Source organism: Leptonychotes weddellii, unplaced genomic scaffold (genome assembly GCF_054177405.1).
Source record: "Leptonychotes weddellii isolate Sample4059 unplaced genomic scaffold, ASM5417740v2 HiC_scaffold_1834, whole genome shotgun sequence".
Taxonomy (NCBI): domain Eukaryota; kingdom Metazoa; phylum Chordata; class Mammalia; order Carnivora; family Phocidae; genus Leptonychotes; species Leptonychotes weddellii.
The window spans coordinates 3,527-13,935 of record NW_027768008.1 but is presented as its reverse complement, the minus strand read 5'-3'; the positions used below and the strand labels follow the sequence as shown (position 1 = coordinate 13,935).

The window sequence follows — 10,409 nt, the reverse complement described above, 5'->3', positions numbered from 1 at the left end:
CCAGTCTGCATAACCGTGCGTGGCCGCAGGCTGAGGGCAGAGGGGACCGATATTCCAGCGGGCCTGTATCCATTTCTAGTTCCTCTTCTCTAGAGAGGGGAGGGATTCCTGCTGGGGTGGGCTTGGGAGCCAGAGAAGCCTTCAGAGAGGAGGTGGTATTTGAGGCAGGCCCTGAAACATAAAGAGAAGAGGGTGTTCTGGCAGAGGGACTAGCACGAGCTAAGAAGTGGAGGCAGATCTCAACAGAGCTCTAACAGAGGGATGGGCTCAGGGATTCTAAGTGGATTCTGGTGGGTGCTGACAGAGGAAAGGAGGGTGGCGGGGCTGTGACTGGCCTTTGGGGTGGGGCTGTTGGAGCCCTGGGGGGTTATCTCCATTTGGGCTTTGGAGCCGGGACCCATGTCAGTCTCTTCCACAAGGCTGGGAAGCCCCCATAGAAAGTTCTGGGTAGGGCGCCTGGGTGGCTCAGTTGGTTAGGCGACTGCCTTTGGCTCAGGTCATGATCCTGGAGTCCCGGGATCGAGTCCCGCATCGGGCTCCCTGCTCAGCAGGGAGTCTGCTTCTCCCTCTGACCCTCCCCCCTCTCCTGCTCTCTCTCTCTCATTCTCTCTCTCTCAAATAAATAAATAAAATCTTAAAAAAAAAAAAGAAAGTTCTGGGTATACCCCAGGACCATAAACACTTGGAGCTCTGAGGGACTCGAGTTGTTCCTGGGTCATTTCTCTGACCCACATCCCCTAGGCCAGGTCTCTGGACCTCCCAAGTGAGCAAATTCCCAGGGCCTGGTGCTGAAATCACCAGGCCCTGGCTAGGGAGGATGTGGTCTGGACGTGGCCTTTTCCGTGTTTCTGGGAACGGCCTTAGGCCCAGGCCTAAGAAACGCTCTCTAGCGCCTTCCCCAGGTCGTGCCCTGGAGTCACAGCTCCTGGGAGGCCAGAGTGGGACAGGACCGAGGGGCCAGGGAGAGATCAGGTTCTAGCAAGAGTTAACGTTTTGTGACCTCAGCATGTGCAACAGCCCTGGGAGTAGAGTTCCTTTTATAGACGAGAGAAGTGACTGTCAGGTCAAAGGGGCTTCTGCAAAGCTACCTGCTAGCCCGGGAGCAATAGGGAGCCGGGGTAAAGCAAAAATTCCGGCCCCAGCAGTCCTGGGCCGGGATAAACAAGGGGTGGACAGACACGAGGGTGATGAGCGCCTGTGTGGTGGGTGGATGCGGAGGAAGGCGGCCGGAGAGGGCATGAATGACGGAGCTGGCAGGGCTGCAAGGCCCCTAGAGACACCCCAGTCTAACGTCCCCCTCTTACAGACAGAAAACGGACACCTAGACCGGAGCCACGCAGAGGAGGCCAAGGCTGCCAGCAAGAGGCTGCAGGGCCGGGTACAGGGCCTCCTGACGTCGGCTCCCCGCTCCGTGCCGCCGTCCCGAGCCATGATGAAGACCTTGTCCAGCGGGAACTGCACGCTCAGCGTGCCCGCCAAGAACTCGTATCGCATGGTGGTGCTGGGCGCCTCGAGGGTGGGCAAGAGCTCTATCGTCTCCCGCTTCCTCAACGGCCGCTTCGAGGACCAGTACACGCCCACCATCGAGGACTTCCACCGGAAGGTCTACAACATCCGAGGCGACATGTACCAGCTGGACATCCTGGACACGTCCGGCAACCACCCCTTCCCTGCCATGCGCAGGCTCTCCATCCTCACAGGTAGGTGCCCGGGGTAGGCATGTCCGCTCACAACAAGACTCCCGGGGAGGGGGGAGGGTGCGCCTGGAGGGGCAGAGAGGGCGGCTGCTTGCCTGAGCAGATGATCGAGCTGGGGCCCAAATTCCACTCTGGCTGGCTGTGGATCGAGGATCAAGTCCTGCAGGGCTGCCTTCCAGAAGATCGGGAGCTGATGCAGTGGGGTACGGGGGGGGGGTGTGTGGGGGGGTAGTCCTCTCTGGGAACTCTCCTGCTGGAGGTAGCCCAGGGTCAGTCTGCTGGCCTCAGATCTCTTGACACCCCAGGCCTTTGCTGTCTCAGTCAGGGCAGGACCCGGGCAGCGGTCAGTCGAAGGGTAGGCAGGAGCCCTGCCCAGGCCGGGAGCTCAGTAGTAATCAGAGTAACAGTGGTGGCCATAGCTAATGCTTATCAAGCTGTGTGCCCCGGCCCATTCTTAGAGCTTGGCATGGATTTATTTCATCCTCACAATTAACCTAGGAGATGGGTCTTTGCTTCCACTTTACAAGTGGGGAAACGGAGGCCCAGAGAGGTTAAGTTAGTCCAGGTGGTAACAAAGGTGGTCCCTGGCCGTCTGGCTCTTATTCTCTACCACTAAACTGTCCCGTAGTCTCTTGGCCCTGCTGGGAATGGTGGGGAGGGAAGGGAGATTGTCAGGGATTAAGGGGGCGCATGGAGATGCAGGACTGGGCATTACTCAGGCAGTTGTGCGTGGCGGCTGTAGGAGGGCGGGCCAGAAACCCGTCTGCCTGGGGCAGCGGCTTCCTGGTTTTGTTCCTCTGGGCAAGTGACTTTATCTGTCTGTGGCTTGGCTTTCTCTGTGTGAGAGCATCATGTCAGCGCCCACCCCAAAGGTCACTGTGAGACGTAAATGAGTTAATACAGCAGAAGTGCTTGGTGAACAGAGAGTAAGTGCTCAGTAAACACTTGTCTTAAATTAACCCAGTATTTATAGAGTGCCTGCTCGGGGCTAGGCAGAGTCCTTTCCTAAGGCATGTTTCTCCCACTGCTGGGCAGTGATGAAGGGAAGGAATGAGCAAGTGCCTCTCTATCCATCACTAAAATAACCCCCCAAATGGAGATGTTCTTGCACCAAGAAACCCACACCATGCACGCTCCTGCCCCTGTACCCTGGCCGAGCCCCCTCCTTGAGCACCCTGGGCAGATGGCTTCTTCCTGCAGGCTGTCCTTGCTGACCATCTGACCCACATCACACTTGGACCCCCCCACCCCATATTTTGGAGAGGCAGTGTGTGGATCGGAGGAGCCCTGGGTTGACCTGGAGCCACTTGGTGGCTCCGATGTGTGACCAGAGGTCTGAGTCTCAGTCTCCCCAGCCGTACAATGGACATCAGCTTGGTTCCCCCCAGTGTGGCTGTGGGGAAACTTCCAGCACCTGGTGGGGGTGCAGGGATGTCCACTCTCCTTGCCTTGGGGAGCGGACTGGGTGCCCACCGATATAAATAAGGCTAACATCAGAGGGAGGGAGAGCGATGTGGAGGAGGACCACGTGCATATTTCCAAAATGCATTTTTTAATTACACCAATGATATGCAAACACACCCTCCTGTAAACACAGAGAAGCCTAAAGAAGCCCCTTTGGCCTGTGTCCCCAACGCCAGGCTCCTGTCCCCTCCCTGGAGGTGGCTGCCCCATCAGTCTGGTGGGGACACCTCTGGACCCCCACGAACACACTGACCTTTATATTTGTATCATCTTCGTAACAGGGAGGGTTTTTGCCCGTCTCTTTTCAACATGCACTTACGATTCGGAGCACATCTGTCTGCTGCTTGCTTTTTTCACTCACCAGCCCGTGCCTCATTTCTGACCTGGTGCTGGTGCGCAGGAAATTCCGAAAGCCATTAATTCTGCCACCAGCTCTCTTTCCAGCTGCCAGCCACGCTGTCTCTGAAGCTTGGCATCACGGTCTTGCATTTGAATATGTCAAGACCGCCGAGTCCTCAGGGGCCCAGGATTAGCCTAATGGGACGGGGTTGGCAGCCCAGGGGGACACGGTTGCCAGGCTGGGGCCGCCTTGCAAGTGCCTCTCTCAGCAGCCCCCACCCCCATTCTTCCCATCCCACCCCGCCCATTCACCCAGCTTTATGGACACCCGCTGTGTGCTGGGCGCTGGGGGACAAGGTCGTGGGTGACACCGTCTCTCACTGTCCTGGAGTGCACGGTGAAGGGTATACCATTGGCCAGAGCATGGTTCTGAATGTGGCATGGGCCTCTCAGCCTTAGTTTCCTTGTCTGGGAAACAGGGAGTTTTGACATCTCCCCACAGGTTCTTTCGAACTGAAGCCAAAGTTTGAGTGTGAGCCATAATCCCAGTAGTAACATCCAGAGATTGGGATGTGGGCATTGCTTGGTCTCTCTCTCCTTGCCCCCCCGCCCCCGTCCCCGCCACCCCTGCATGGCCCATTTCAGACCCAAAGACTCGTCTTGAGTAATGCAGTGAGTTGAAGCAGGGACCGCATGGGTCTTGGAGGCTAGCACTCACTTATTCATCCATGATTTATTCAAGAAGCAGAGAGCACCTGCGTGTGCCAGGCAGTGGCTGGGTAAGGACAGCAGCAGGTCCACGTCTCGGCCTAGCCATGTTCACACTGTGTGATTTTGGGCAGGTTGCTCGCCCTTTCTGAGCCTCTGTTTGCTCACCTATCCCAGGAAGGTACTGAAATCCCCACCGCAGAGGTTTTGGGAGGAGTCGGGGAGGAAAGTGTGCGTGAAGCCCGTGACCCACACTGGCTCTTGTAGGGGCTTGTTCCCCTTGTCATCTCGATACCTAAGACCTCTGAGCCTGGGCCACTCTCCGTTCATTATCCGGTGAAACCCTCACAAGAAGGTGTATTGCATCCACGTGGGACAGATGGAGAAAAGTCAGGTTTCGAGAGGCTGGCCTGACCCTCCGCAGGCTGTGTGACTAGTAAGTGGCAGGGGCCAGATGTGACCCGAGGCCTGCCAGGTGCCGGGACTCTGAGCTCCTACGATGTGTCAGGCACCATTCCAGGCCCCGGGATGCGCTCTGAACAAGTCGGGCAAGACCCCTGCTGCCATGAAAATTGTATTTATTATTAATATTTTAACACAGTCTGCACAAATTCACAAGCAACTCGCTCCATCTCCAGCTCTGCAGCGAAGTGTCGGGGGGATGAACTGTGTCTGAGCCAGGCTGAGCCACACATTCGCTGTGTGACTGTGAACAAGGGCTTTGACCCTCTGGGCCTCAGCCTCCTGCTCTGGAAAATGGGGAGAACAGCCACTCCCCCTTAGGCCGGGAGGGTTGAGTCAGTGACCAGGAGGGTGGCCTCACCACCTGGGTCCCTCTCCCCGCAGGTGACGTCTTCATCCTGGTGTTCAGCCTGGATAACCGGGAGTCCTTCGACGAGGTCAAGCGCCTCCAGAAGCAGATCTTGGAGGTCAAGTCCTGCCTGAAGAACAAGACCAAGGAGGCGGCGGAGCTGCCCATGGTCATCTGCGGCAACAAGAACGACCATGGCGAGCTGTGCCGCCAGGTACCCACCACCGAGGCCGAGTTGCTGGTGTCCGGGGACGAGAACTGCGCCTACTTCGAGGTGTCGGCCAAGAAAAACACCAACGTGGACGAGATGTTCTACGTGCTCTTCAGCATGGCCAAGCTGCCCCACGAGATGAGCCCCGCCCTGCACCGCAAGATCTCCGTGCAGTACGGGGACGCCTTCCACCCCAGGCCCTTCTGCATGCGCCGCGTCAAGGACATGGACGCCTACGGCATGGTCTCGCCCTTTGCCCGCCGCCCCAGCGTCAACAGTGACCTCAAGTACATCAAGGCCAAGGTCCTTCGGGAGGGCCAGGCCCGCGAGCGGGACAAATGCACCATCCAGTGAGTGGGAGGGACACTGGGCTGGGGCTAGGGCAGTGCCTTACAGGAGGTGGCCCCAGGCGCCCGCTGCCCATGTCCCCCCCTCCCTCCCCCCCGCCCCTCAACGAGACCCCGACAGCAGCCGTGTTCGAAGGCCTCTGGCGCCAGACTGGGCGACCCCAGCCTCTGACCTCTGTATGTTCTCCTTGCCTTCTCGCGACTTCCCTCCGATTCTGCTCTTCTGAGGTCCCCCTGTGCTTTCAGCTCCTCCGTGCGGGGCCGGAAACAAGGCTGGGAGACCTCGGGACTTGTTCCGGCACCCAAGTCAGAGCCGCCCTATCCTTGGGGTTGATGCCGGAGGGGCCAGACTCCCTACCTTGACGGAACCTCCTGGAACCGTCGCGGGGTGATAACGAGCCCCGGAGCCAGATGGGAGAGGACGCTCACCCTCCAATCTCGGCTCAGCCGTTTCCACGCCCCCCACCCCTGGGGTGGCCCCCAGGCATCCCCACCCGTGAGCCAGGGCCGCCGACCCTGTGTTGGGAGAGGGGCGTGGCCACGTCCCCAGACCCCGCCCATCCCGGGTCGGCCGGCCTCCGCCGTCTCCCGCAGATTCCTCCCCTGTCTGCTGGGTGTGCTTTGCTGTCCTCACGTACTGCGTTGTGCGTAGCTGCAGGAACGGAAATCCTTGTACTGTAAAAGCTACCCCCGCCTCGTTGGCCGGACCCCCGCCCAGGTTAGACCCGCTGCCTCTGCTGGGGACACCTCCCTCCCCGATCGGGATCCCGATCCGGGACAAGGTTTCCAGGGCCTGCCTCCGGCTAGACACTGCTCTCCGTCGTGAGCTTCATAGTTTACACTTGCACTGGGCGGGGGCGGGGGGGTGGGTGCAGGCTGGGGCTGCTTCTCCTCCTGCACCCCCACCCCCCCGTTTCACAGAGGAGGCGGCTGAGACTCAGGGGGGAGGTGGCACGTTCCAGTCCATCCCCACCCCACCAGGTTCAGGGCAAGGCTCTGCCTAGAACCACGCCGTCTTCTACTGTGCTCGCTCCTCAAGCATTTATTGAGCACCTACTGGGTGCTGGGTCCACTGTGTGCTAGGAAACAAAGAGGGTGAGCAGTGCACTTTATGCCCCCAAGGCCAGGCCCTTCCCCAGCCTCAGCCTGTTTCCCTCACCCGCATGGCCTGTGCCCGCCCCTGCCGCCCCACTGCCCTGTGCCCTGTGCGCTGTTTGGGGAAGGGTGCAGGAGCAGCAGGGAACCCCCGCCGAGCCCAGAGAGGTAGGTGGGAAGGCTCCTCGTGGGTCCCTAGCTTGTGCCTAGCGCTGGGCTGCTGCGTCCCAGGTGTGGCGGGATTTGAGCCTGCAGACCAAAGGTCTTGTCATCAGCTCTTAACAAATACATTTTGTATCTTAATCTCCTTTAAAATATTGAGATTTAGGGCTACAAGGAACCTTAGTGATTGTCTAGTGAATCTTTCTGAGGCCCAGAGAGGGTGAATGACTCTTGCTCACTCCAGCCCACACAGCAAATCTGTGGGTGGCAGAAGTGGGGCTAAGTCTGGGTATTCGGCACCCCCACCCCCTCTCTTGATGCTTCTTCAGCCCCAGGGGTGGGGGGCCCTTCAGAAACCGGAGGTGTCTTTTCCCTGACCCTCTCTCTAGATCGGTCTTCGAGGGCTCCTATAAATTCTGTGTACGTCATGCCCAGATACGTCCATGTACACACATGTGAACACAAAGCTATGTACGTGCCCCAGCTCCAGGCCTGCATACTCCATACCTCTACCCTGGTGCCCCGCTTCTGTGCCCTCACCCGGCCCCAGCCTGCACCCTCTAAGCAGACTGGGTACCCTGGCCAGGACAGGTGTGTGGCCTGGTCCCACCCATGATGCCCCCGCTACCCCAGATCTCTGTGTGCGCTACCAATTAAAGTGGGTTTGTTTCTAAGCTGTGTCCTTGACCATGTGAATTTTCTGTATTTCTAAGAGGGTTTGCTTCTTTCTCCAACCAAAGCTGGCCTTGGCCTCCCTAGCTTGCACCTGCCCTGGTGGAAGCACCGAGTGAGTCTTCAAGTTTAAATAGATGGGGGAGGGGGCACCCCCAAATAGGAAGTTGTGCCCCTCTCTTGGCCCTTGCCCTTCTGGGCCTTCTGGGAGGTGTGTGCTGAGTTGTCAGTGTCCCTCTGGAGGGGTAGCAAGGTCAGACAAAAGAGATTCCCCCTCCACCCCATGGGTCATCAGCCCTTTGGGGCCACCATATGTCTGAGTTCTGTGGGGCTCCTGTAGACCATTGATTTTGCCCCAGGGAACGTTTGGCATTGTCTGGAAACATTTTTGAATCACCAGGCCTTGGGTGGGGAGTACTGCTAGCATCTGGTGGATAGAGTACCCTCGTGCTCAGGTCATCTCCCCCAGTAAAGAGTTATCTGCCCCCAAATGTCAGTAGTGGGCAGCCTCAGTTGGACGTTTTGTCCTCAAGGTTGGGACAGAGCCCAGGTCTGTATGGTTGACTTGATGTACAACTTTCTGGACAGTATTTAATAAACGCTGGGCGAGCAGAGCGAGCTTTCATTGGAAATGAAGCAGGATGGGGGTGGAGGCAGAGGGACAGGGGCTTGAGTCTGTGCCACCCCAAACCTGCCCCCAGGGTGGAGGGAAGAGGAAGAGACCAGCCTTGCACCTGCTGTGTGCTTTACACTTCGTGTCTCGAGCCCCGGCCCCCTCTTCAGCTCCATGAGAAACCTGCTCCTCATGTTCACCCTGCTGTCCCTCCACCTTGTCCAAGATGGCACAAAGCTGGTGTCATGGCATATGGGGGATTCGAAACCAGAGGCCATCTTAGCTTCATGTGGGTGAGGCAAGGATTTTGCATCAATGGTCTGTGTTTTTGATCAATCAACAACTGTCACCGAGCATGTAGGTGATGGGGCTCCCAATTCAGAGGGCGAGATCTCTGTCTGGACATTCACAAAGTGAGGGGATCCTGGCCAGGGTGGAAGCAAGACCAGGTGGGCCTGGGGTGTGGGGGGAGCAGGAGGAGAGCTCCCCGCTCTGCCCACCTGGGAGCCTAGCTCCCCTCCCATCCTTTAGCCACACTGGGCAGAGAGGGCAAGTGTAGGAGGCAAATCACTTTGACGCTTTCCCAGTCCTGGTCTTTGTAAGCATGAGACATGGAGGCCAACACGGCCCCCGGTTTCACGGGCCAGCGCGGTGCTGGAAGAGGGGCTAGCGGGATGCGGCTGGGCTCGCCAGGGCAAGCCTTCCCCTGTGCGTCAAGCCCCGGGCCACCTCTGCCACTCCCCGCCTCCACTGGGGACTATGAATAAGTCATGTCCTTTCCCAGACACTTCAGCTTCTTTATCTCTACAGGGGAGGTGGGGACAGGGCAGTTGGACCAGACAACATACGAATAGCCCCTTGCAACCCTATGTTCTCTGCAAGGAAGAATTACTATTCCCATTACATAATCCACAACATTCCACTCGTTGCTAAACAGAACACGCTTTCTCCCGCCCCTGCCCCGGCTCCCTGCATCCCCCAGGCTCACCCTGGGACGGGGTTACGGAGCGCGGGGCTGGCTGCAGCAGGGGACGCTTGCCCCACAGATCTCTGCTTAGCCCTGGGACGGAGGGTAGAATGGGATGGTCGGAAAACTCCCCACAGTGAAACCATTCAGAGACAAGCGCGGGACAGCCGGCTTAGTTCCCGACCCTAGGAAGGGAACGCTGGGAATCTGATTTCAGAGAATTCTGTGCTGCGAACTCCAAGTACTTATTCCGTTCTGCTTCCCTGAACCTGTCACTTACTCAAAAGAAAAACTTCAGTCTGGGTCACGGTTTGCTGGGGCTGACGGGAGGCCAGCTGGGGCTCAGCAGCAAAGGCTGCTGGGAACGGGGGTAGGGAGGGAGGGGGGGCTTTGTTGAAGACCTACTGTGCACTGAGCACCGTGCTGGGCCTGTCACCTGCAGCCTCTTGTTGGATCCTCGGGGCAAAGCTGTGTGGGAGGATTATGACTCCCTTTTTACTTTACATACCAGGGAACCAAGGCCCAGAGAAGTGAAGCCACTCATCTGAGGTTGCACAGCTCTAAGTGGCAGAGCTGAGCTAGAATCCACGTCTGATCGCAAAGCATGTTTTCTCCCCAGAGTTTTCATAACTGAGTTGGCTGAGGGGCTGCTCTCTGGAGGGAGAGACTGGGAGGCTGAGGTGTGACATCTGAACATAGTTCAGCAACCTTGAGCGGATGTCATTCATAGGGAGTGAGATGCTCTACAGCTCGTTGCAAAAGGTCCAGACACTGCAACAGAAGAACTCTTTCATGGGAAAGTCTGAGATGAGTGTGCTAGGCCAGGGGGTGGCTCTGCTCCACGGGTCATTCGGGCATCCAGGTTTCAGGCCACCCCATCTCTAGGACCATGTCACCATCTGCAAGGTCAAAGCCATAGTCACCACATGAACCACATTCAGGTTCAGCCAGCGGAGTAGGGGAAGAGACTGTAGAGGATGCTGCTCTCAGGCCCTCCCACTCACTTCCACTGGCCATGCACACCTGTGGGAAGGGCTGGGAAATGCAGTTCCTTGCCAGGTGACCCCACGCCCAGTGGTGCCTCCACCTGGAGAAACGGGAGAGGCCATCTGGCTGGCCAGCTAATGGTCCACCCTGCACCCTCACTCATCGGGTCCAGAAACTCGGGCCACCGTGTGCAACCAGACTTCACTCAGAAAGCACCTGGACCTCCCGCTGCTTCCTTAAAGTGGGTGTGGGCTTTATTTTCCCCTGTCCCTTGATAAATCTTGGACCGTCCCGTGGTTTTTCTCATCGATACCAAAGACTCTTCAGGTGGCAGAT

General features: G+C 57.9%; 1 protein-coding gene across 1 annotated transcript; it reads left to right on the top strand.

Moving 5' to 3' along the window:
* The first annotated feature begins 1,217 nt into the window (after positions 1 to 1,217).
* Positions 1,218 to 7,508, top strand: RASD2 (RASD family member 2). The gene is made up of 2 exons (XM_081810123.1): positions 1,218 to 1,700; positions 5,055 to 7,508. Exons 1-2 carry the CDS (start codon positions 1,238 to 1,240, stop codon positions 5,582 to 5,584), a joined length of 993 nt encoding a protein of 330 aa, XP_081666249.1. The 5' UTR covers positions 1,218 to 1,237; the 3' UTR covers positions 5,585 to 7,508.
* Positions 7,509 to 10,409: the final 2,901 nt, after the last annotated feature.

Excerpts from the sequence above, each read along its gene's own strand:
- RASD2 (XM_081810123.1), top strand. The coding sequence starts at position 1,238 with ATGAATGACGGAGCTGGCAGGGCTGCAAGGCCCCTAGAGACACCCCAG. Across the intron at positions 1,701-5,054 it reads CAGGCTCTCCATCCTCACAG|GTGACGTCTTCATCCTGGTG; the intron begins GTAGGTGCCCGG and ends CTCTCCCCGCAG.